This window comes from Trachypithecus francoisi, unplaced genomic scaffold (genome assembly GCF_009764315.1).
Source record: "Trachypithecus francoisi isolate TF-2019V2 unplaced genomic scaffold, Tfra_2.0 Lachesis_group8, whole genome shotgun sequence".
Lineage (NCBI taxonomy): Eukaryota > Metazoa > Chordata > Mammalia > Primates > Cercopithecidae > Trachypithecus > Trachypithecus francoisi.
This window is the reverse complement of record NW_022681473.1, coordinates 56,728,624-56,755,291: the sequence shown is the minus strand read 5'-3', so window position 1 is coordinate 56,755,291 and position 26,668 is coordinate 56,728,624. Positions and strand designations below refer to the sequence as shown.

General features: G+C 39.5%; 1 protein-coding gene across 10 annotated transcripts in view; it reads right to left on the bottom strand.

Annotated features, from left to right (window-relative positions):
- The window catches only part of STK33 (serine/threonine kinase 33), a 247,396-nt gene extending 224,713 nt beyond the window's left edge, over positions 1-22,683 (bottom strand). For 4 of the 10 annotated variants that reach the window (XM_033205712.1, XM_033205718.1, XM_033205715.1 and 1 more), the window contains exons 1-2: positions 22,517-22,683; positions 7,197-7,357 (exon numbers count right to left, since the gene is read on the bottom strand). Coding sequence is in view for 2 of the 10 variants with exons in the window: in XM_033205717.1 (XP_033061608.1) it covers positions 7,197-7,232 (36 nt within the window). In the remaining 8 variants the exon portion in view is untranslated. Of the gene's footprint in view, positions 1-7,196; positions 7,358-22,178; positions 22,410-22,516 lie in introns of those variants that run through there. The other 6 variants (XM_033205720.1, XM_033205721.1, XM_033205714.1 and 3 more) reach the window with 4 other exon arrangements.
- Positions 22,684-26,668: the final 3,985 nt, after the last annotated feature.

Here is a 26,668-nt window from a genome sequence, read left to right as displayed (position 1 = left end):
GGTGGTGGCACAGTTCTGTATCTTGATTACAGTGATGGTTACACAAGACCTGCCTTGAAGTTGCCCGTGGACCCCAACACCACAAGCTGGAGTGTTGCCAGTCCCTCAGTGGCCCCTCTCCCTCCCTCTCCATCCTCACTCACCCCAGAGGAAGTGGACACTTAGAGATGGAGCTAATATGAGTCTCAGGCATTAAGCTGCATAGAACTAGAAACACATATACACAAATGAGTGAATATATAACTGGAGAGGTCTGAATAAGCTTTGTGGACTTGATTCCTAGTATGATACTATACTACAGTTATGCAAGATGTTAATATTGAGGGAGGATAGTTGAAGCATGCTCAGAACCTCCCTGTGTACTTATTTGAAACACTTCGTAAATCTGCAATTATTTCAAATTAAAAGTTAAAAGAAAGAAAAAAGATAATCAGAATAGCCATAAATACTTTTTCTTTTTTACATAACTATAAATAGTAAAGAAATTAAATTAGTAGTTAAAACTTTTCAACCAAGAAAACCCTAGACCCAGATAGCCTTGCTGGTGAATTCTATGAAACATTTAAAGAAGAACATTTAAAGAAGAAATAATACCAGTTCTATACAAACTCATCCAGAAAATAAAAAAGGAACATTTCCCAAAACATTACCATGTTACCAAAACCATGTGACAAAGACACTGCAAGTACATATAACTACATACCAATATCCTTCATGAACCTAGATGCAAAAATTCTTAAGAAAATGTTAGCAAACTAAATCCTCTAATATGTAAAAGGATAATGAGGCTAGGCGTGGTGGCTCATGCCTGTAATCCCGACACTTTGGGGGGCCAGGCCAGGAGAACTGCCTGAAGCCAGGAGTTCAACACCAGCCTGAGCAACATAATGAGGCCCCATCTCTACAAAAAAAAAAAGAATTTAAAAAAAAAAAAAAAAAAGCCAAGTGTGGTGGCATGCACCTGTAGTCCCAGCTACTAAGGAGGCTGAGGCAGGAGGATTGCTTGAACCCAGGAGTTTGAAGCTACAGTAAACTTATACTCGTGCCACTGCACTCCAGTCTGGCAAGGGAGCAAGACCTTGTCTCAGAAAAAGGGGGGGAAGGGAAAGGATAATGAAATTGCTTTAATTCTTTGTAAAAATGGCAAGTGTTGGGGAGGATGTGGAAAAACTGGAACCTTCATACATTGCTGCTGGGAATTTAAAATGGTGTAGCTGCTGTGAAAAACAGTTTGGTGGCTTCACAAAAAGCTAAACATAAAATTACCACATGACCAGCAATTCTACTCCTAGGTATACATGCAAAGGAATTGAAAGCAGGGCCTCGAACAGATACCTGTACACCAACAGTCACTCACTGCAGCGTTATTTACAATAGCCAATGGATAGAAAAAAACCAAGTGTCCATCAACAGATGAACAGATAAACAAACTGTGGCATACGGACACAAGGGACTATTATCCAGTCACAAAAGGGAACAAGCTCTGATAAAACATGGATGAACCATGAAAACACTATGCTCAATGAAATAAGTCAGACACAAAATGACAAATATTGTATAATTCTATTTATAGGAAATAGCTAAAAAGGAAAATTCATGGAGACAGAAAGTAGATTAGAGGTTATCAGGGGCTGGAGGAAGAGAGAAGAATGGGGAGTTACTGCTTAACGCTATAGAGTTCTGTTTGGGGTGTTGAAAAATTTTGGAAGTAGTGTACAGCCAGCTAATGCCAATGAATTGTACACTTAAAATGGTTGCAATGGCAAATTTTATTTCATATATATGTATATATCACTACAATAAAAAAGAGGATAACATATTATGACCAAGTAGGGTTCATCCTAAAAATCCATGGTTGGGTTAACGTTCGAAAATCAATCAAACTTACCATAGTAATAGACTAAAAAAGAAAAACTATATGATCATCTCCATAGATGCAGGCTGAGGAGAGTGGAAAAGACTAAATCATGGAGTACCTTACGAGTCTTAACAAGCTTATACTGTATTCTAAAGACTACAGATTCCCCACCAAGGGGTATATTAAGAGGGAGATGTTAAAAAGACTAACTCAATCTAGTTAGCCAATCAATAACTGACATTTGTAAATGGTAGAGAAAATGTTTACAGGATGCTGTGCCAGAGGGCAGCAAACAGAAACCGGGCATCTGAGATGGGGAAAATGAAGAAAGACTTCTAAAAAGAGGACTGAAGGGGAGCTGAAAACAAACAGCGGACATTTCCTAATCCTCATGACTGTCTCTCACCACCGCCACTGCACCAATGTCTGGGAAATGCATATTAGTGATCATATTTGCATGGGCAAGAAAGAATAGTCCAGGTTCCAAGGTGACCTCCCTCATTCAAAATAAGAATTACAACCAACAATCAAGTCAGTGTGCTCTTAGGCCTTTAAGACTTCATTTCCTTTTGGTACTTTCCAAACTATTTGATGTTCATGAAACCATCTACTGTAATAAGAAGAAATCAATAAACCTGAAATCTATTTTCATATTGTAGATAAAATTTTTATAATGTATTACTATCTATCTGGCTATAAATATATGCCACAAATTTTACACTTCAACTGCTTAATGTGTGAATATACTAGATATTAACTTTCTCATACTGAATAATAACAGCTAACATTTATTAAATATCTTTTTTTGTGCCAGGAACTGGCCTAAGTACTTTGAGAATATTGTCTCACTTAATTCTTATAACAACTCCATAAGATGGGTTCTACTACTATTCCCACTTTACAGATCATGAAATAAGACACAGAGAGGTTCAGTAATTTGCACAAGGCCACACAGCTAATAAATGACAGAGACAGGCTTCAAAACCAGAAATTTGCTAACATGCCAAACTCCTAACAACAATGCTATAAAATGAAACAAGTGATAGATGTTCCAAAGCTTTATCAATTCTCAAAAGACTACTGGATGACTTTAAACAAACCTTGAATAAGACATGAAAGAACTGCTCTACTTCCCTGGGATTTAACGTTCCATACAATAACGTTCCATACAATAAATAAATTATATGCTATAAGTGATCCTCCTGTCTTAGCCTCCCAATGTGCTGGGATTACAAGCATGAGTCACCATGTCCTGCCACGGAGATTCATTTAGAAGAAGATTTGGGAGGATAGGAGCCCTGAAATGTGTCTAGTCAATAGTTAGCAGAGGGCACTATGGTATCTAATATGATACAACTATCAAAATATGGCAGTATCACTCTTTTATATTCAATTATGTCTCAAACACAATACAAATAAACTAAAAAGCTATATTTCTGGATAACAGATTTTAAATTCTTCAATAATCAAAGTGACTTTATACTGTACTCCAGAATTCATTAACCATAGATTCTAAGAAACAAAAAATAGCAGAAGGAAAAATCAAAGCTATTTCAAGAATTCAGTAATAAATCAGAATATTAGCAGGACAAATCAAACTAAGTCTTAACTCAAAGTTCAAAAGCCTAGATGACTTTTCATATACTTTACTTATTATTTACTACTTATGCTACATGTTATAAGCAGAATAATCTTAGTTATGTTTCTTGATTCTGCCATGTCACCTTCCTTGAACTTGTTTATCTGGGCACATAAATATATTATTTTTCTTTACTATACATATTCTTTTTAAAATCTCTAGAACCACTACTGGACATAGTAATTACCCACTCAGTAACAGGAAAAATGCAAAGTACTGTGTAATATTAACATTTATTTTCACATTCAACCTTATATTCTACCAATGCAGAAGCTATGAAGGTGTAAGTATACATACCATTTACACTCTATTCTATCTTACTGCTCTGCAGTTCTTTATACACAAGCTTACTTTGGCTCTCTTCAATTTATATACAAATATTAAAAATCTCCTTTTGCCCATTTTCTGGATATACTCAATGGTAACAGAGCCATTATAACCATTTTTATAGGGTAACTTTCCTGAGCAAGAATCATACCATAACCCTAATAAAGGTCAAATGCAACAGTGCCTCTCCAGGGAAGTTCTTCCATGCAGCAATGAGTCATTTTTCTTTAGGAATGAAAGTTTCACTCTGTTGAGTAAATGTCTGCTCATATGCAGACATCTCTCACTACAAGTCAATAAACTATGCCATAATCTTCTCTTTCCTCATTTTGAAATCTACAAACCCGTACATATATATGATTACAGTGCCTGATATGGAGCTCTGCTGATAGAAAAGCACTCACATGTTTATGATTTATCACACACCTGTACTGGGAAGAAAAACCTTCTTTATTAGTGAATTTCACCATGTTCATAGTAATCTCCTAGTTTCTTGTTTAACATATACAATGAATTTACACATGTATAAAATAACATAAATTAAAAGTTACCTATGACAGCATCACTTGCAATAATAGCACAATACTGGAAAATGTTCAAATACCCTTCAATAGGGAACTATTTAAGTAAGTTGTGGTACATCTACACAGTGGAATACTATGCAGCAATTTAAAAAATGAAGAGAGTTTTTTTTTTAAACTACAACAATATCTAAGATATTTTTAGGCAAAAAAAAAATCAAAGTGCAAGATAGCAACTACAGTATACTACCACTTGTATAAAACAAGGGTAACATTTTATTTATATATAATATACTATGTGTATACCACATATGTACATTTTTGTACATGTAATTTACACACACACACACACACACACATCTCTGAAAGCATATTCAATTGTTACTTGGCTCCAGGGAAATGAAATGGATATCAAGGCCACAGAGACAAAAGGAAGACTATTTTACTATATACTCTTCTTTTTTAAAAGTATATACCAAGTCCAACTATTATCTATCTAAAAACTAATTAAATTTTAAAAGAATATATAGGGTAATAATTATATGCAGAGGCTCTGTTGGATAAGAAAATCTGGGTTTAAGTCTCCATTCTTCCATTGACCAGTGTGTAAGTTAGGCAAGTTCTCCAAGCCCCAGTTTCCTCATCTGTAAAATGGAAGTAATGATAGTCACTGTGAGAACTAAAACCAATCAAATACATAAAACAATTAGTACAGTACCTGGCAATTATTATTATTTAGTGTTATCTTTTAAATGGTACTGCAGACTTGGAAATCACCAAGTTATAGTCATTACCATTTCCTTTTTCTCTTTTATCTTATTCTGAATGAAAAAATTTTGCTAGTTCTTTTAAAATGTGTGGCACTCGGCCGGGCGCGGTGGCTCAAGCCTGTAATCCCAGCACTTTGGGAGGCCGAGACGGGCGGATCACGAGGTCAGGAGATCGAGACCATCCTGGCTAACACTGTGAAACCCCGTCTCTACTAAAAATAAAATACAAAAAACTAGCCGGGCGAGGTGGCGGCGCCTGTAGTCCCAGCTACTCGGGAGGCTGAGGCAGGAGAATGGCGGGAACCTGGGAGGCGGAGCTTGCAGTGAGCTGAGATCCGGCCACTGCACTCCAGTCTGGGTGACAGAGCGAGACTCCGTCTCAAAAAAAAAAAAAAAAAAAAAAAAAAAAAATGTGTGGCACTCAATCATTTTTGTCCATTTTATAACCACTAGAGATTGGCCCAGATCCTGAACAATCAGTTAGAGTATGGATTTTGAGAGCAATTAGGAACCATCGTACAATTGGTATAGGTTTTTGATTAAATCTAAACCTTTCAGTGGAGCCCTTATTGCCACTATATATAGGCATATCTACAGAATCTCTACTACACTAAATACCAAATGAAATGCCACCAATTTACACTTGTATCCCTATTTTAACATTTATAAGGTATTTTCAAATACTTTAGTTCAATTCCTAGAATAAGAATCTCAGAAATGGAAGATCCTTTAAAATACAATGTAATTTATTCAACAATGATGAAGGGATCAGAGCATATATTTTTACCTCTTGTAGATGAATATTTTTAATTTAAGAGCAACCTGTTAAATATGAATTTAAATTATACTAAATAATGAAATAAATAAATGAAATGAAAGCCAAAGAAGAGAAGTGACTTGCCAAAGACTCACATGCTTTACAAGAAAAAAAAAAACAGCTGCCTAGAATTCACATGTTCTCATTTTACTGCTCATTTCATTCACATTCTTACAAGGAAGTCATCAGGTATGCTATTTTCCCTCACCTAAAAGGCTCTTACTTATATAACCTAAAGCCCCATTTACATCTAATAATCTGATTTTTAAAATGGGCAAAAGATTTGAATAGACACTTCTCAAAAGAAGACACACAAATGGCAAACGGGTAAATAAAAAGGTGTTCAACATCACTGATCATCAGAGAAATGTAAATCAAACGACAATGAGATATCATCTCACCCCGGTTTAAATGGCTTTTAAAAGACAGGAAATAACAAATGCTAGAGGAGATGTGGAGAAAAGGGAACCCTCGTACACTGTTGTTGGGATGTAAATTAGTACAACCACTATGGAGAACAGTTTGGAGGTTCCTCAAAAAACTGAAAATAGAGCTACCATGTGATCCAGCAATTCCACTGCGGGGTATAGACACAAAAGAAAGGAAGTCAGTATATGGAAGAAATATTTGCAATCCCATGTTTGCTGCAGTACTATTCACAATAGACAAGATTTGAGGGCAACTTAAGTGTCCATCAATAGATGAATGGATAAAGAAAACATGGTACATATACACAATGGAGTATTATTCAGCCATAAAAAAAGAATGAGATCCAGTCATTTGCAACAACATGGATGGAACTGGAGGTCATTATGTTAAATGAAATGAGCCAGGCACAGAAAGAAAAACATCAAATGTTCTCACTATTTGTGGGATCTAAAAATCAAAACAATTAAACTGATTTTTAGATGGTTTTAGAAAGGATGGTTACTAGAGGCTGGGAGGAGAATGGAGTGGGGGGAAGGGGGAGGGGGATCGGTAATGGGTATGAAGAAATAGAACGAATGAATAAGACCTAGTATTTGATAGCACAACAGGGTGACTATAGTCAAAATAATTTAATTGTACATTTTTAAATAAGGAGTATAACTGGATTATTTGTAATACAAAGGATAACTGCTTAAGGGCACAGATACCCCATTTTCCACGATGTGATTATTATGTATTGCATGCCTGTATCAAAGTATCTCATGTATCCTATAAATATATATACCTACCATGTACCCACAGAAACTAAAAATTGTAAATTATAAAAAAAGAAAACCTTGTTCACAGAACCTATCTTGGATCTGGTAGCCATAAGTCTCTCCCCTCTGAATTCCAGCTACTACCATAGCAAACAACTTAGCACTTCATCATAGGTTATCTGCAGTCTTCGTGTTGGTATTGTCTCCCCAGCTGTAGGCAATCTGGAAGCAAGTTGGTCTGGTAAAAAAAAAAAAAAGACATTATAATCACCACCATCTACCCTATCTCCTCCTCAGCCTATTATCCCTGACATTTCCATTTGGAAGCTCAGACTTCTCAGCCAAGCAAAGGTATCTGCTACTTCATTCATTCCCTCCCTCTAAATTCCTCCTGGGATGCCTTTTCCTTCCTCCCCACCAACTCACATTCCTCACCTTGAGCCAAACCTTAACCCAATCCCCCTCACACAGAAAGCCTTAACTCAGCCCATTTTCTTAGAAACCTTTCTGCAACCAATATACACAGTGTTGTACAATTTTCCTATTCACACCTCATATTTCTGCATATATGCTTGGAAATGTATATTTCTGCATATGAGATAATTTATCAGCCTGGGCAACATAGTGAGACCCCCATATATACAAAAAAAAAAAAAAAAAAGCCAGGCATTTTGGTGCATGCCTGTGGTCCTAGTAACTCAGGAGGCTGAAGCAGGAGGATCACTTGAGTCTGGAAGGCCGAGGCTACTGTAAGCCATGATCCCACCACTGCACTCCAGCCTGGGTAAGAGAGTCACCAGGGAATTTTTCCAGCATGATGACTTTCGGTTTCACAATACCAAATCAAAGAACCTGCGCTGAGCTAAGACTCATCCCAGAAAAGACTTAGGAAAAGACATCAAACACTTAAAGAGGGAGTCTTCTAAGTGTTTGAAATAAAGTCTGTCCTGAAAGAGAACTCTCTGTCCATGAAGGATGGGTCCATTTCAAAGAGAAGATATGTAACTTCCCCTATTTGATTAATTTATTGGCATGATAACTTGCATCAGTTTAAAGGCATTTCATCCACAATGAGAAAAAGCTAAATGTACTAAATCTTCTTTCAAGGAACCTGTATTTTTTGAACTCTTAGCAGTTTGCACTTAATGCTTTATTTTAAAATCAGATTTAAGCATTTCATATGACCAGTACTTCTTCAGGAAGATGGATTTCATTTTACCTCTACATCTATTACCCCAGGTCAGAATTGCAATGAATTGTAATGCCATTTGAAACCACTAATACAGCACTCAACAATTCAATTAGGAAGTGTGTCTGAAAACACAATTTTCCAAAATGATTACAGTGCTCCCACTTCCTATTCTTAAATATCTAAGGCACTAATTGAATGTCCATACTATTTTATTTATAGGTCTTTCGCAAATACTCTCACAATAAAACCACCAATTTTAATTCCTACTTCCATAAAACCTCTTTGTTGGCTCTATTTTGAGGACTTAACAGAGCTGTATTTTTTAAAAAATCAATTTGATGAACAAAAAAAACATTTTCTTATGATACTCAGAGATCTCTACAGCATATAGCTTGATATTTTTTAACAACGGGAACTAAGAACAAAACTAAAAAGTGTAATTCTCAATTATACAAAACAAATAGGTGTTGTATTAGTCTGTTTTCATGCAGCTATAAAGAACTGCCCAAGTCTGGGTAATTTATAAAGGAAAGGGATTTAATTGACTCACAGTTCAGCATGGCTTGGGAGGCCTCAGGAAACTTACAATCATGGCAGAAGGTGAAGGGAAAGCAGGCACTTTCTTCACAAGGTGGCAGGAAGAGGGGAAGAGCCGATTATAAAACCATCAGATCTCATAAGAATTCACTCAGTATCACAAGAACTGCATCAGGGAAACCATCATCATGATTCAATTACCTCCACCTGGTGTCTCCCTTGACATGTGGGGATTATGGGGATTATGGGAATTACAATTCAAGATGAGATTTGGGTAGGGACACAAAGCCTAATCATATCAAATATGTATGTGTATAAGTATATATGTACATGGTATATAGCCTCTTAATTATCTTTTAAAATTTTTATGTCAGACAGTTTTCATCCACATCACAGCCTTCTGGGCTACAGTATGTTCAGAAACATAAAACCAATGATATAAGTCACCAAAGCAAACCCTACAGTGGAGAAGTGGCCACAACGTAGCCTCAGTAGTGGAGAAGCAACCACAGAATCTAGAAATTACAAAGAGTATATGAGGACATCTGGCACAGCATGAAATTTCTTTCACATAAGATCTGATGGATGCTGACATGGACACTGTTTAAAGTTTTCCAGTGACAGGGAACCCACTCCTTAATTTCCTCAAGAAGCTCATTTCATTGGACACCACCAGAATGTTTTTCCTCAAAACGAGCCAAAATTATCTCCTCATAAAACTTCTTACAGATCATATGTAATTACATCATTCTTACAGATATGCCTAGTCCTTCTTTAACAGGTTTCTGCCTTTCAGATATGAAGAAAATGATCATGTGTCCCCTTGGTCATACGCCCTAGAGGTTGCCTTTTCTACAATCCCAACACCCTCACCTGTCCTTCACATCATTTAAAGGTCTTCACTATCCCAGTCCCCTCACTTTCTGGGTGAAATCCAATTTGCCAATATTTCCACTAAAAAATGGCATCTAGTACTAATAGTAAAATTCCACAAATTACTGACATTACTCATGAGAAAGCAGATATTTAGGAAAGGATCAAACTCAAGAACTCTCTGCTTCATAGGCAGCAAGTCTTGACATGTACTATGGAAATGACTAGATGAATGGAAAGTATAAATCAATACTATCCAAAGACAATGATAAGAAAGATGGGGGGAAGGTAGTAAAAAATAGTGTCATCAAGCCATTCATTCTGAAAGAAGTTAACCCACTATATGCTAGTCCATAGCCTAAATTATCCGAGATAATGATAATGTGGGTGTAATATGACCAAAACTTTCTAAATCTACAATAAGCATAGTTATATAGAGAATAATCATATCCTCTGAAGTAAGTTACTTCTAATCTCATCTAAAGAATCAAATCAAATAAAAAAACACTAGATGTAATTAAGACTGTTGAGTTTCTCTGGAGATTATAGCAATCAGACATTTCAAGTATTCTAGGAATGAAACATTTGAGACAATTAAGGAAATCCTATTGAAAAAATTAGTCTGTAAAACAGAGATAATATGGGACTAAGGAATGGCTTATTAATAACATTCAATTCTGAGTATAATGAATACAGCTATTACAATTTCAATTCACTGGTGGCTGAGCTCAAAAAGCTAAAATGCTGCCACTCAATCTGCCTCAAGGATCCAGATCTAATCAGTACAATCACTGCCTGTTACATTTATTGAATCGCAGAATGATTTTAGGCTGAAAGGAATTTAGATGAAAAAAAAAAAAAAGAAAACAAAGCTAGTAAATTGTAGGGCGTGAACCCAAGACCAAAATCTGGGTCTTTGCTATACTTGAACAATTCTTCAAATATTTGCAAATAGCTATCATACCCTCCCTTCTCACCTCTCACCAATCTTCTTTCAATGCCGGTTCCTTCAATGATTCATAATGTAGGGAGGATTCCAGAACTAAGTCCTACATGAGTGATGTCTGGAACTTCATACATATTCCTTCATGTCTGAAATGCCAGCTCGGGCTGTGTCTTGAGAGAATGAATACTGTAACTGGATACATTAAGGATGGCTGCTCAACAAGACCAGAACTCCTGAGCTGCTGGGTCACTCCTCAACTCTCAGTTATTAATACCACAAATAAGGCAGGGCAAGAGAGGCCTGAGAGACACAGCCTTGGAGCAAGGCCAATCAGTAAGAGACTACAGGCGATGATTAGAGCAAGACTGTGATAATGCCAACATCAGAAGCACCAGAAGATAAACCTCTGGTTTAGGCATCTTCCCCCTTATACCTAGCCCTTCTCCAACAGCTCTCTCTCTACGAGGTCTCAGCCATCCAGTAGGAAAGGTCTTTCCTGTTACTAAGTGCCAGGCAAACAGGAGATAGACCCTTTCAGACAAAGCATACAGCCACAGAGGGAGCTCTCCATGAAGTGAAAGGTTATAACCCTAAGGTAAACAGGCAGTTAATCTAGGCAGGATGCTATATGAAGACAATGAAGAAGGCAAAAAGCCCAAAATAGCAGATTCTTAGAGAAAATGCTACAGACAAAAGACAAAGAAAATGATTTTTTTTTTTTTCTTTGAGATGGAGTCACCCAGGCTGGAGTGCAGTGGTGCGATCTCAGCTGACTGCAACCCCCACCTCCCTGGTTCAAGCGATTCTCCTGCCTCAGCCTCCCAAATAGCTGGAATTACAGGCATGCACCACCAGGCTTAGCCAATTTTTGTATTTTTAGTAGAGACGAGGTTTCACCATGTTGGCCAGGCTGGTCTCAGACTCCTGACCTCAGGTGATCCACCCACCTTGGCCTCCCAAAGTGCTGAGATTACAGGCATGAGCCACTGCGCCCAACCTTTTTTTTTTTTTTTGAGGTGGAGTCTCACTCTGTCACCCAGGCTGGAGTGCAGTGGCGCAATCTCAGCTCACTGCAACCTCGCCTCCCAGGTTCAAGCAATTCTCCTGCCTCAGCCTCCCAAGAGGATGGGACTACACATGCCCACTACCACGCCCAGCTAATTTTTGTATTTTTAGTAGAGATGCGGTTTCACCATGTTGGCCAGGCTGGTTTCGAACTCCTGACTTCAGGTGACCCGCCCACCTAGGCCTCCCAAAGTGCTGGAATTACAGGCGTGCCCAGCCAAAAATGATTTTTTTAAGCTAGCCTTACAAGAAGAGCAAGTCCAAGACAGATGTTAATTAACTACAAATTGTGTTTCTGTCTTATCCAACAAAATGGACCTCAGGCCAGGCTTGATGGCTCACACCTGTAATCCCAGCACTTTGGGAGGCTGAGACAGGCAGATTGCTTGAGCCCAGGAGTTCAAGACCAGCCTCAGCAACATGGCAAAACCCTGTCTCTACAAAAAATACAAAAATTAAAAATTAGCACCAGGCGCAGTGGCTCATACGTGTAATCCCAGCACTTTGGGAGGCCAACGCAGGCAACACTTGAGGTCAGGAGTTTGAGACCAGCCTGACCAACATGGTAAAACCTCACCCCTACTAAAAATACAAAATTAGCCGGGCGTGGTAGTGGGCGCCTGTAGTCCCAGCTACTAGGGAGGCTGAGGCAGGAGAATTGCTTGAACCCGGGAGGCAGAGGTTGCAGTGAGCTGAGCCTGTGCCACTGCACTCCAGCCTGGGTGACAGAGTGAGACTGTGGGGCACACCTATCACCCCAGCTACTTGGGAGGCTGAGACAGGAGAACTGCTTGAACCCGGGAGGTGGAGTTTGCAGTGAGCCAAGATCGCGCCATTGCACTCCAGCCTTGGCAACAAGAACAAAACTCCATCTCGAAAAACAAAAAATTTAGCCAGGCATGGCAGTGCATGTCTGTGCTTCCAGCTACTCAGGAGGCTGAGATGGGATGATGGCTTGATCCCACGTGGCAAAGGCTACAGTGAGCCGAGATCATGCCCCTCCACTCTAGCCTGGGCAACAGAGCCAGACTCTATCTCGAAAAAAAAAAAAAAAACTGACTTCAAATCTCAACCTGGCATAACAGGCTCTTTGTAAAATGGCATGCTAGCCTGTTGAGTTATTGTCTGCCATTATTCTTCTAGACCTCAATGTCTTCTAAGACTTACATGCTTGTCCACTTCTAGGCCTTTGAGTCTGCTGCTCCTTCTGCCTCAGCTTCCTCTTCCCTTTTGCTCATCCCTCCCTGACTTCCCCTAAGCAGGCACAGAAGTGCTCTCCTCCATCTCCCTTCACACCAACCAATGTGTCTGTTACAGCACCTGCCACAGGGGATTATAATTTCTTGGCTTGGGCTGGGCACAGTGGCTCACGTCTGTAATCCCAGCACGCTGGGAGGCCGAGATGGGCGGATCACTTGAGGTCAGGAGTTTGAGACCAGACTGGCCAACATGGTGAAATTCTGTCTCTACTGAAACTACAAAAATTAGCTGGGCATGGTGGCGGGCACCTGTAATCCCAGTTACTCGGGAGGCTGAGGCAGAAGCATCGTTTGGACCTGGGAGGTGGAAGTTGCAGTGAGCCAAGATCATACCACTGCACTCCAGCCTGGGTGACAGAGCAAGACTCTGTCTAAAAAACAAAAAAAAATTATTGGCTTTTTTTCCCTACACAACAGATTATGAGCTCGACATGGAGTGTATCTTTTTATCTTTGTATCCCAAAAACCTAGCATAGTATCTGGCTCATAATTTAGTAAGTGAATGACTCAAATGAAGGAAGTGATGGATGAGTGCCGTGGCAACTGCATGCCAGGCTGTGTGTCATATGTATCTGGCATCTCTCCCTCAGTGATCTGTGACAGACAGAATGGTGTCTGATGCACAGTAGGTGATCAACAAAAACAATAAATTAAGTGAACAAACATGAAAAGAACTATAACAGATTCAGCAAAGTATTATTTATAACAACAAGTATGAAGATCCCTTCCAACTCTAAGACTCTATGGAGTTTTTTACACTGCATTTATACAAATTTATTAGAAAATTTGAAAACATAGAGATGGGAAACTAGCATTTATTGAAGGGCTACATATTTGTTAGGCACTTTACCTATGACATTTGCTTTTCAGAATTCTGGGAAATTATAATTATAAGCCCCATTTCATAGAAAAAGGAACCAAAGCTAGAAATGCAGGACCAAAATTTGAACCCAGGTGAGCCTGAGCTCACCGATCCTAAGCTTTTTCCCACTGCACACTTGAACCTCTGGGAAGAACACGAGGCACACCTCCCTATCATTCCACTCCAAGAAAAGGAGTTCTGAACAAGCCACAGTTCAACTGGATCACAATTCCAGAAGAAGGAGTTTTCAATGGAAGGTTAAAAAAAAAAAAAAATGAAAAGTTCTTTCTTCCCTTGAGGATCATCATCTTTTCTTTGTGGAAAGGTTCTCATGGCCCTTCCTGTTTCTCCCATGAGGCTGTAAGGAAAATCTTAAGGCCTTTTCACCTTGGGAGAGGGCAATCCTTCCTTTGCTCTTCCCTTTCACCAAGGGGTCAAGTGGGAATCAGATTACAATCCTGAAAAAAAGACGGCAAAGAGGCACCTATACAGGTCTACTTAGAGGCCTTAAGTGAGATTAGACAGGGAAGCAGACTTGAAGCTTACATCCTCAACAGACCAATTATCTTAGTTCAGGCTGCTCTAACAGAATACCATCAACTGGGTGGCTTAAACAACAAACATTTATTTCTCACAGTTCTGGAGGCTGAGAAGTCCAAGACCAGGACACCAACAGATCTGATGCTTGGTGGGGGTACTCTTCCTGGTTTGCAGATGGCCATCTTCCTGCTGTGTCCTCGCATGGTGGAGAACAGAGAGCACTCTCATCTTTCCATCCCCTTATAAGGTCACTAGTACCATTCATGAGGGCTGTACCCTCATGACCTAATTACCTTTCAAATGCCCCAAAATACCATCACACTGGGGATTTAGACCTCAAAATATGAATTCTGAGGGGACACAAACATTCAATCCATAGCACTAATTCACCAAATTATATCCCTACATGGAAACTTGGAGCCAAAGTCCTGTTAGCAATATGGAATGGTTCTTTGCCTGGAATGTCCTCTGTGTAGGATGGTGGCATATAACTGGAGTGACAAGGAATCAGCCAAATTTTGTCTCCCCAAAACATGCCTGACGAGTTGACTTTAACAAGTGAAATGAAGTGTACAAGAAACAGGACAACTGAATAGCTACACATAAAAGAACGAATCTGGACATCTACTTCAAATCATAAACAAAAATTAACTCAAAATGGATCCAGAATCTAAATATAAGAGCTAAAATTACAGAACTTTTAGAAGAAAACATACGGGTAAATCTTTATGACCTCGTATTAGGCAATAGTGTATTTTAGATATGGCACCTAAACCGAAGAAAAAATATATTGGACTTTATAAAATTAAAAATTTTTGTGCTTCAAGGAACACTACCAAGGAAGTAAAAAGACAATCTACGAAATGCAAGAAAATATTTGCAAATCAATTATCTGAGAAGAGTCTAATATCTGGACTACATAAATAACTCTTACAACTGAACAAGAAAAAGACAACCCAAATTAAAAACAGACAAAATATTTGAATAGGTATTTCTCCAAAGAAGATATACAAATTGCAGATCTTCCATATTAACACATGAAAAGATCCTAACATCATTAGTTATCAGGAAAATGTAAATCAAAACCATAATGAAATACCACTTCACACATACTGGGATGGCTATACTCAGAAAGACAGTAACAAGTTCTAGTGAAGCTATGGAAAAATCAGAACCCTCATACATTGCTGTTGGGAATGCAAAATAGTACAGCCACTTTGGAAAACAGTTTGACAGTTCCTCAAAAAGTTAAACACAGAGTTACCATATAATCAGCAATTCCACTCCTAGAGAACCCAGGAACACTGATAATACATGTTCACACAAAAACTTGTACATGAATATTCTTAGCAGTATTACTCAAAATACAAAAAAAAAAAAATGAAAATCACCCAAATGGTCATCAACTGATGATTGGATATACAAAATGTACCATACAATGGAATTCTATTTGGTCATAAAAAGGAATAAAGGACTGATACATACTACGACAGAAATGAACTTTGAAAACATCATGCTAAAGTGAAAGAAGTCAGATGCAAAATGCCACATATTGTATAATTCTATTTATATAAAATTTCCATAAGAGGCAAATCTAGAGAAAGACTGATGTTTGCCAGGGGCTCAGGGAAAGGGAGAACAAGGCATGACTGCTATTGGATGTGAGGGTTCTTCTTGGGGGTGATAAAAATGTTCTGGAATTAAATAGTAGTTATGATTGCTAGTGTCACTACTGTTTAACTAGTGTGTACTTTAAAAGGGTGAATGTTATGGTATGTAAATTATATCTCAATAAAAAAGTGAGGTGTAACTATAAAAAGGAGCCAAGTTTACATATTATATGTACCATCAAAGAGATATGACAGAAAAGCAATAAAGAAGTTAACTTGAAAATCACTGCTGGATACTGGTGTTTACTTTTATAATAACAAATATGAAAAATGCTGAATTTTATTGCCATAAACTGAAAACCAAAATAAAGAAGACTGAGAAGAAAATTAATTGGATTTCCATGAAAAATATCCAAGGATAAACATTTGCTTTCTTCCCAATATTTCAGCTGTTTGGAAGCTGAGCTCCTTACAGCAGATGTAAGAGCCTCAATGTTAGATTTGCTGGCAGCAAACAAACTTGAAAGAATTCAAGTCTAAGAACCTGAGCCTCAGATGCACTGCCTTTGGTAAATGGTAAATGGATTCTCTCCCAGTGAGCTCTGTTGTAGACAAGCATTCTACCATGATAATGACAAAGTAACAGAGTAGAACTTTCAATTTCCAACATCTCAACCTTGGAGACTGCATGAACATTTTACTTAAGGCTTTTTTATAAGTCTCTGAATTAATATGTGTAAGTCCAAATGGCCAGTTTTTCCAAATAATCATCAACTCATGTTAAGAATACTGAATCACAAGCAAACTTTTCACACATACACTATAAAAGTAAAGATATAATACAATATTCTAGAACTATGCCTACCATATGATCAGCACCCCATAAATATTTATTGAATGAATGTTTATAATAGTCAATATTGTTTACTAAATAACTTTATCAAAAATAAGGATCAATAATAGTATTCCTAAGTGAACTTATCTTTATCAATAGAAAATTGTTTTTTCTTAGTTTATTTCTAATGTAATACCACATCCTTATTGACCTTAACTGACAAGTCAATGGTTAAGAAAGATCATTAGTCCATTATATGTAGAAAGGACATTCTAATTATTAAAATTACTGCCCCTCACCTTGTAAACCTTTTAATATAAAACAACTTCAGGTCAATAAAACTGTGGGATTTGTGAGGTTAGTCATTTCTTACGCACTCTACAATTTATTTTAGTTAATAAACTAAGAAAATATATATTAATAAAGCTTAACAATAAGATGTCCATTCTTCATATTCTAGAGCTCTAAGATAAACAAAACACAATTAGCCTCACTCATATATAGTGGAGTTCAGCAGGAAAGGAAATTCTTTCTGAATCGCATCTTAAGGCATACCAATTTAACAACGCCAAAAAAGTCAGCAATTAATTTTATATTGCATTTTCCATTTTGTAAGCCTCTTTCTGAAAACAGGGAAGTTATTTCTCAGTATTTAACAACTAGAGGTGTTTGAAGTACTACACAGTATCATCAGATGAATAAAAGTAGAAAATAGCTCCAGAGAACACATCTTTTCTTTCAGAAGGATACTTCTTCTGTAAGTCTCTAAGGATAAGCTTCTACAATGTGTGACAGATAAGTCAATGGTTGAAACAGCCATCAGTTCAAACAACTGTCAGAAACAGCCTTCCTAAATCTCCCTTACAGCAAGCAGTATAAGCTCTTTTCTACTCCTTGATTCAAGGACACATGAGGAAGACACAAGTACCCACCTTTGTATCATCCTCTTTTAGGTTTTTTATTGGACATCATCACACTACTCAGCTTTCTTGTACTTATTTTACCTCTTGATTTGCTGACATTACAAAATAACATTTTTAAAGAAAATGCAGATAGGTAGCTGTTCTCTTCATGGGAAGGACTTTCTAAGAATAAAAGCAATGGATCATAAAGGAAAAGATCAACAGGCAGACAACATAAAATTGTTTTAATTTCTATAAATCATAAGCCATCATAAATGAAAGGGCAATTGTGGGGAAAACCCACATAGAAGGGTTAATATCCTCATTATATCAAGAGTTCACACGGTTCAGTGCGTGGCCAAGACAGTGCCCCCAGCATTCCCTCGTCCTCCATACAGGAAACTGCAATGTCTCCACAAAAAAAGAGATTGCAGCTTCTCTCCTCCAGCTTTGAAAATTATTCTGCCTTTCCTTATCTGTCTTGGTTTTTGCCTCCTACCTGGATGCTCTCTTTCTTCCAAGCCCTGTTTGACTCAAAGTTCAGATAAACAAGCAATCAGCCCGGTCTTGATTCCAGATTTTTCCCCCAAGAAACAGCCTCTGAAAGTTTTCTACCTTGCCATGTAGCCTACAGGCAAGTAACAACTCGCCCCATGCTTCAGGGATAATTTATCCAACTAATTCCAGCCAAAGCCCAGAATAGTGGCTCCTGCCTGGGCTGGGGAAGATAAAAATCAAACAATTAAACAATTGATAAGAAAAAACTAAGACTCTAACACAAAAACCATCAAAAAGCTTTTGTAGGCAATTCACAAAAAAGAAATAGCCAATAGCTAACAATAAGATTTCTTAACACTTAAAACATATTAATAATGACAGATGTGAGTTAAAATAAGGAGGTGCCATTTTATTTTATTTTATTTATTTATTTAATTTTTTTTTTTTTTTTTTTTTTGAGATAGAGTCTCACTCTGTCACCCAGGCTGGAGTGCAATGGTGCGATCTCGGCTCACTGCAAGCTCCGCCTCCCGGGTTCACGCCATTCTCCTGCCTCAGCCTCCCAAGCAGCTGGCACTACAGATGGCCACCACCACGCCTGGCTAATTTTTTGTATTTTTAGTAGAGATGGGGTTTCACCGTGTTAGCCAGGATGGTCTTGATCTCCTGACCTCGTGATCTGCCCACCTCGGCCTCCCAGAGTGTTGGGATTACAGGTGTAAGCCACCACGCCCGGCCAGGAGGTGCCATTTTTATCTGTGAAATTAGCAAAGTTTTTAAAATAATAATGCTAATATGGATGTCATCAAACTGACGGTGGCAATGCAAATTGGCATAATCTTTCTGAAAAACAGTATGGCAATGTTTCGATGTTTTGAGAGCATTCACAATGTCCCTGCCCTTTGACCTCCCTATAATTTCATTTTTGGGAACTGATTTTTTTTTTTTTTTTTTTTGAGACAGGGTCTCACTCCATTGCCCAGGCTGGAATGCAGTGGCAAGTTCACTGTAGCCTCAGACTCCTGGGTCAAAGAGATCCTCCCACCTCAGCCTTCTGAGCATTAGGGGCTGGCTACAGGTGCATGCCACCACACCTGGCTAATTTTTTTTTTTTTTTTTTAGAGATAGGGTCTTGCTATGTTGCTCAGACTGGTCTCAAACTCCTGGCCTCAGTGATCCTCCCACCTCAGCCTCCAAAAGTGCTGGTTTTACATGCATGCGTCCCCATCCCCAGCCTAGGAACTGACCTGAAGTAATCAAAAATGTAGCAAAAAGATTTAAGTGTAAAGACATCCATTATTACATTTTGTACCTGAAGTCTAAATATTCAACAATAAGTAAATTGCAAATAAATTATGTTTCATCCATAGTGTGGGTTACTACTGAGCTAATAAAAATGATATGAGAACTGACCTTTTTATAGTACTGACGAAGGACCATTCCCTGTTCTACACAGTTAACATGTACTAACTCATTTACTTCTCAAAACAGCATGACATGGAGCCTGTGACATAGGCAGGTATTAGTATCATCTCCATTTTACAGTTGAGGAATCTGAGGCCAGAGGAGTTAAATGATTGGCTCAAGGTTACACTAAAGCAGAATCACATCTGAAATTCTCATCCTCATCTGAAATTCTAAAATCCAAAAATCTCAGAAAATCAAGTGTTTTCTTTTTTTTTTTTTTCTTTTTTTTTCCTTTTTTTCAGAGACAGGGTCTCACTCTGTCACCCAGACTGGACTGCAGTGGTGCAATCATATAGCTCACTGCAGCCTGGGGTTTGCTCTGGGGCTCAAGAGATCCTCCCACCTCAGCCTTCTGAGTAGCTGGGACCACAGATGCACACCACCACACCTGGCTAATTTTTAAAAAGTTTTGTAGAGATGGGTCTTATTATGCTACCCAAGCTGGTATCAAACTCTTAGCCTCAAGCGATCCTCCCACCTAGGCCTCCAACAAGAGTCAAGTGTTTTCATAAACCTGTGGCAAACTCATTTGCAAAACGAGATCTAAACTGACAATGAAACAATGTATTATCTCTGTCCTACTTAGGGCGAATTCATTTTACTAAAGAGAAGTTAATGTGTTTGATTACAAGGTGCTGCCCCAGACCCCACTAGACATGATACAGTGTCTATACCATGTCATCTTCCGATAAAGTGAAAATTCTGAATTTTAAAACACCACTAGCATCATAAGTTTTCAGATAAGGAATTGTGACAGAGCTGGGATTCAGATCTAAGCTGTCCGCCTGAGCTCCTAACCACTATGTGATATTTTCAGAGACTGTTTAATGACATAGGAAAATGCTTATCATTCAAGTATTTACACAGACAAATTTTAAATTGCGATTGTGATTAAGTGCTACTAAGGAGAAATCACTGGTGTCAGAAGAACCTATGTTAAGCAGGTTTGTCCTAGACAGTCAGAAGCAGTTTTCCTGAGGAAATATTTGATCTGAGATGTGAATAAGAGTTAGAAGAGAAGAAGGAAGAGCACATCTGGCAGGGAGACTATCATATGCAACAGCCCTGTGTAGGAGGGAAAGTGGCACAAAAGTCTGAAAAGAAGCCAATATAGAATAACCATTTGCCTCAGTTTGCCTGACAGAGACCCAGGTTAGACTTTTTGTCCTAGTATAAATAATAACTTTTTTTTTTTTTTTTTTTTTTTTTTGAGACAAAGTCTCACTCTGTTGCCCAGGCTGGAGTGCAGTGGCATGATCTCGGCTCGCAGCAACCTCGGCTTCCCGGGTTCAAGCGATTCTCAGACTGCCTCAGCCTCCTGGGAAGCTGGGATTACAGGCCCGCGCCACCACACCCAGCTAATTTTTGTATTTTTTAGTAGGGACAGGGTTTCACCATGTTGGTCAGCTGGTACTTTCTATTACTCTCAAAAATATCTTGGTCTGGGTGGTCATGTACATGGTCACCCAACTTCTAGGCCACATTAAGAGTTTTGTCTTCATCCTAAGAATAACGAGAAGCCATGATGGATTTTGAGCTAGAGGAGCGGTGGAGGTAGCATAATCAAATGTTAGTTGTTAAAACACTACTGCTGCTGCAGGGCAAAGAATGGATGGGAATATTGAAAGGAAAGGGTAAATACCTTTAGATTAGTTAAGAGGCTACTACTGGACAACAGATAATGGTAGACTGGTCTAGGGTGATAGTAGCAGAGACACAGATACTCAGACTTGAGATTTGGTTTGAAGATAAAATGAATAGAACTTGACGATTGTTTAGATATGGAAAGGAAGAAAGTACCAGGTATCAAGGATGAGGCCAAGATTTCTGATTTGCAAACTAGATAGAGGTTGGTATGACTCATTGAGAGTGCAACTGAGATTTACACAAGCTAAAAATTTCAATGTGCGATATATCTGCATATCCATCACAGTCTAAAGGCATGGACCTGGAGAACAAGGAAAGAGTTTGGGTTCAAAACTTCTTGATGTTCCTTTCCATTCACAGAGCCCTCTTCCAAGGCAGGACCATCCTATTTTCTGGTTGGATACTGGAGTCATTTGGTGGTCAAAAAAGAAGGTCCTCCTTAGCTGGTGATATGGGACGGGGAGCACCAGACCACTTTTAGCATGCAAATATCCCTTACAACTAATGCTCAAGTGCTTTTTACATGTACGGTTCACAAAAGAGCTTCACATATAGGTTCACTGAAACCCACGACCTTATGAGAAATTATAATCTACATTTAGAAAGCTGAGGGAGAGTGCTTAAATTACCTGTCCACACAGCCAGTACGGGGCTGCTTTATGTCATCCTATCACCTCTTATGTGCATCCTCTACGTGTAAGAGACTATCTTAAGGGCAACAAGAAACCTACCATATAATGAGGTCCTACTTAGGTACCAGGCTCTAGGAGATTTTAAAAAAGAAACACACCTTCAGAAGTTCTAAGGCTGTTTCCCACACACTTACCCTACAGTAAGTTCGCTTTATACTTTCAAAAAGTTTCACGTCCCAAGATGGAGTGGAGGTGAGACGGTGGAGATGAACCGGGGCAGACAGAGACCACCCCAAATACCGGACCCGGGGGAAATGGGGTCCCAACGGCTGGGTCCCGGGAGACACTCGCAGGGGTCCGCGGGTTCAGCCCGGTCCGTCCGCTGGGAGGTCGCCAGCCGACCGGCAGCGAGAGACCCAGAGGCCCGTTTGCCCACCACGTTGCCATAGCAATGGCCTGGGCCGGCTGCGCCCCGGGCCACCCGCCCCATCCCTCGGGCCCGCCCTAAGCTGTGACTCCAGGGACCACTCACCGCGGCCGGCGGACGGGCGGGTCTCCTACAGGTGCGCACACTTGGCGCAGGCTGTCGCTGAGCCCGGAATTCTGCACCGGGAGAAACTTTTCGGTCCGCAGAGCAGCCGCAGGCCGGTGGACGGGGGCCGCGCGGGGACAAACAGCGGCGGCGTGTGCAAAGCCCCTTCTCCAAGCCGCGGGGCTGGCCCAGAGGTGCCGGCTGCACAACGGCGCCCGCGTGCCCCGAGTGCAGCCCCAGGCGCGCCCAGGGGCAGCTCCCCGTAGAAATGGACCTAATGTCCCGTCTGGGGCACAGAGGAGCAGCCATATGTTACGTAAAATAAAGCTTTGTACTAGGAATATCACGGTACTGAGGTGATTGATGCTCAGGCCACTCTTCTCACTCGGGGTCAAGCCCTCAACCCCCAGCCGGTTGGAGCTAGGGCTGCAAGCCTTGAACTGCAGTGGGTGGGGAGCTGGCCTAAAAAGACGGGAAAATGCTGAGGGGAGGGTGTTTGTCCCCACGCAGGGGCTGAGAAGACTCCTGACAGATCAAATGACGATTCTCAGGGATATGTTTTAGCTACAAACCTATGAGAATCGTCTGAATGCCTGCCCCATGCAACAGAGGGTCCAGCTGTATGCTAATGCATTTATCGGCCTGAACTAGGAATGACTTCTGTGGTCCTGGGTCCTACTCTCTAGCAGCTGTGGGGAAGAAATTCAACTCTCCTAATACTAGCCTAGTTATTTGAGGCAGATGTTCTCTAAAATTAGACTGATTGGTAGCAAGTAACTTCATACGGCAGGTGGATTCATTGTATTGCTTGCGGGGAGGGTATATCTGGCAACTAGTTCATCCAGTCCTTTTCATCAAAAAACTCAAAATGGTCATAATAGGTAACTGGTAACTTCAAACTTCAAACTTCAAACCACTGGACTAGGCCGGGCACAGTGGCTCACACCGATAATCTCAGCACTTTGGGAGGCCGAAGCAGGAGGATTGCTAGAACCCAGAACTTCAAGACCAGCCTGGGTAACACTGGGAGACCCCCGTCTCTACAAAATTAAAAACTACCTGGCCACCAAAGGGCTGCAAGAAACCTACCATATAATGATGTACTACTAGGTACTAGACTCTAGGAGATTAAAAAAGATCTCCTAGGACAGCCTCCCCCATCTTAAGGGCATTAGTCACATCTGTAAAGTGCCCTTTGTATATAAGGTAACATACTCACAGGTTCCAGCCTGGGTGACATAGCCAGCCCTGACTCTAACAGCAAAAACAACCACTGGACTATGTTTTGCCCTGGATTAAACCAAACCATCAAAAAACTGTATGTTTGTACCACTTTGTCTTCACCATTGCAACATTGCCTGCACCAAGTCATGTTTAGCACTATGCCATTTGCTTATATTAAGAGATGCTGTTTAAAAAATATTCATGATACCTCTACATTTACTAGAGGGATTACTTGAAGAATGTTATTTATTACATCTCTGTAGCAGAATCCTACCAGCTTGTCCAGTCCAGAGCTTTTCAAACTTTTTTGAGCACAATCCATCAAAATAAATATGTTTTACATTATCACTCAATACACATGTACTCATATATTTCATAACTGAAACAAGTTTTATAAAACATTACCTGCATCACATGCTACGCACCCTGATGCTTTTAATCTCTTTTGAAGACTAGTGTCTACCCACTGATGGTTTCTTGACCTTCAATGCAAGTTGCATTTTAAAAACAGCAGTATAACCAGATGTCTTTTTCTGGAAACTAGCCCTGGATCCTCAGACAAGGTAACCAGGCCACCTGGCTACAGTTGATTGCTCCAATAGTAGGGACCTGACTCAAGATAAGGCAATCATATCCCTCTCTCCCAGGAATTTGGAATTAGGATGGAGAGATTTCAGTCTTTCTCTAGGAAGCTAATGTGGAAACATAGAAATATCTTTAAAATAGAAAATCAGAGGCTGTCAACAGACTTACTTTCCCGCCATGTGGCCAAAAGAAATGCAGAAAACCAGGCTGCGGGGAAAATGAGAAATGAACAGGAAGGTTGAAAAAGATATACAGAGAGAAGAGACCAAAAGAGTTCTGACAGCTTTCTATTCCTAGTCATGGTATTTTTCTGAAATGAATTGTATTCCTGCCTTTGAATTCCACATAGTATTTCCAAGTCTTTGGAGTTGGGAGGAGGGGCCTACCACACTAATGTAATCACCTATATGCCCTGTTTAAGAGGGTCAATGCAAGAAATATATTTCAATCCTGAGTGCCAGAAAACAATACTTTCCCTAGAGACACTGACATGACTTTTCTTTATAAAGAAAGCAGACCATGAGATTGATCACATTTCCCTTTCACCTTGACTTCTAGGAAGATAGCACCCAAATTTGCAACTCAATTTTAATAACTTTGTCAAACTACGGTTTGCATATCTGCATCACAACTTTCTCCTGTTCTTTCATTTCCCCCCATTCCTACTTTTATCTTTTTGTATGTTTTTGTTGTATTGACTGTTATTTTAAACTGCTTCAAATATTTGTACTAGCTGTTTCCTCTTTCTGTAAGGCTCTGCCCCTGTAGCTCCTCAAGCCTGGTTCCTTCTCATCATTCAGATCTCAGCTCACTTGCCACCTCCTCAGAGAAGCCTTCCTTGATCTTCCTACCTAAAATAGCCCCACACTACAGTCTATCACATCACCCTGCTTTGTTATCTTAAAGCACTTAACACCATCTAAAACAAGCTGCTTATTTTCTTTGTTTCCTCACCAGAAGCTAAGTTCCAAGACAGCAGGGACCTGGCCTCTTTGTTTATTGCTTGTTCCTAGTGCCTGGGAACAATGCCTGGAACTTAGTAGCTAGTTAGTAAACATTATGGAATTAATAAATAAAAGAATTAATAGAAGAAAGGAAGGGAGGGAAGAAGGAAGAAGGAAGGGAAGGAAGGAGGGAGGGGGAGGAGAGAGGAGGGAAAGGGAGGCGAGGGTTGAAGGAAAGAGACTTTGTTGAACATGGTAAGATATTGATGGATAGGTAAATAGGTGGATAGATAGACTGACAAACAGACAAATATTCATTTCCAGTGTGCAAATGTCACTATTATTTATAGAGAGGAACCAGAGGAACTATACAAGAAAGTAAAATGTACTTGATTCCCTAAAATATATACACGAAGATCCTCAGTTTCCTTGGGTAACTCTTGACATAATGCCTTAGACCATTTTTTTAAGCATTCAAGTTGCTCAAGGCAGCTGCATTAAATATTAGGGCTAGTAACCATAGCTGGAGTCATCAATTCTCGGTGAGATAATAGATTGCAACACCGTGACCATTAACATGACAAATTCTTAACACTGCCAAGGAACTCAGTCTATTCTAGGGGTCATTACTACACAACAATCTGATCTCATTCTATTCCTGTAATTATTAATGTCACCACTAGCAACAAGTGTTATTTATATGTTATTTACTTAAACACGCTATGGTAATGTTATTGTTACAATGCAATATCAAACTGCTTGACATTTAAGGAAGAGAAGCCAGAATTGAAGTTTGTCAATAAAACAAAATACAGAAGCAATTAGCACAGTTTATCCCAGGGTTTGCTGACCCTGTTGTAAAAATACCAGAATTTGTGGGGTGAGTGGAGGATTTCAGTTTTCTTAAGTCAAGAAGCAGTGGATTTATACATGTAATAAGGTTATCTCTGCTATTCAAAAAATTTTAAGAGACTCTATATAAGAAAAAAACCCCTATAATTTTTTCGTTCCCTAAAACAAATTAAGAGATGCTTAGATTATTACGTGTTATATTAAGATTTCTCCCTTCCTTCCCTCTCTCCCTCCCTTTCTCTCTCTCTCTCTCTTTCTTTCTTTCTTTCTCTTTCTTTTTCTTTCTTTTCTTTGAGACAGGATCTCACTCTGTCACCCAGGCTCGAGTGCAGTGGCACCATCTCAGCTCACTACAGCCTCAACCTCCTGGGCTCAAGCAATCCTCCCACCTCAGTCTCCCAAGTAGCTGGGACCACAGTCATGCACCACCACGACTGGCTAATGTTTGTATTTTCTATAGAGACAGGGTTTCTTCATGTTGCCCAGGCTGGTCTTGAATGCCTGAACTCATGCAATCCACACACCTCTGCCTCCCAAAGTGCTGGGA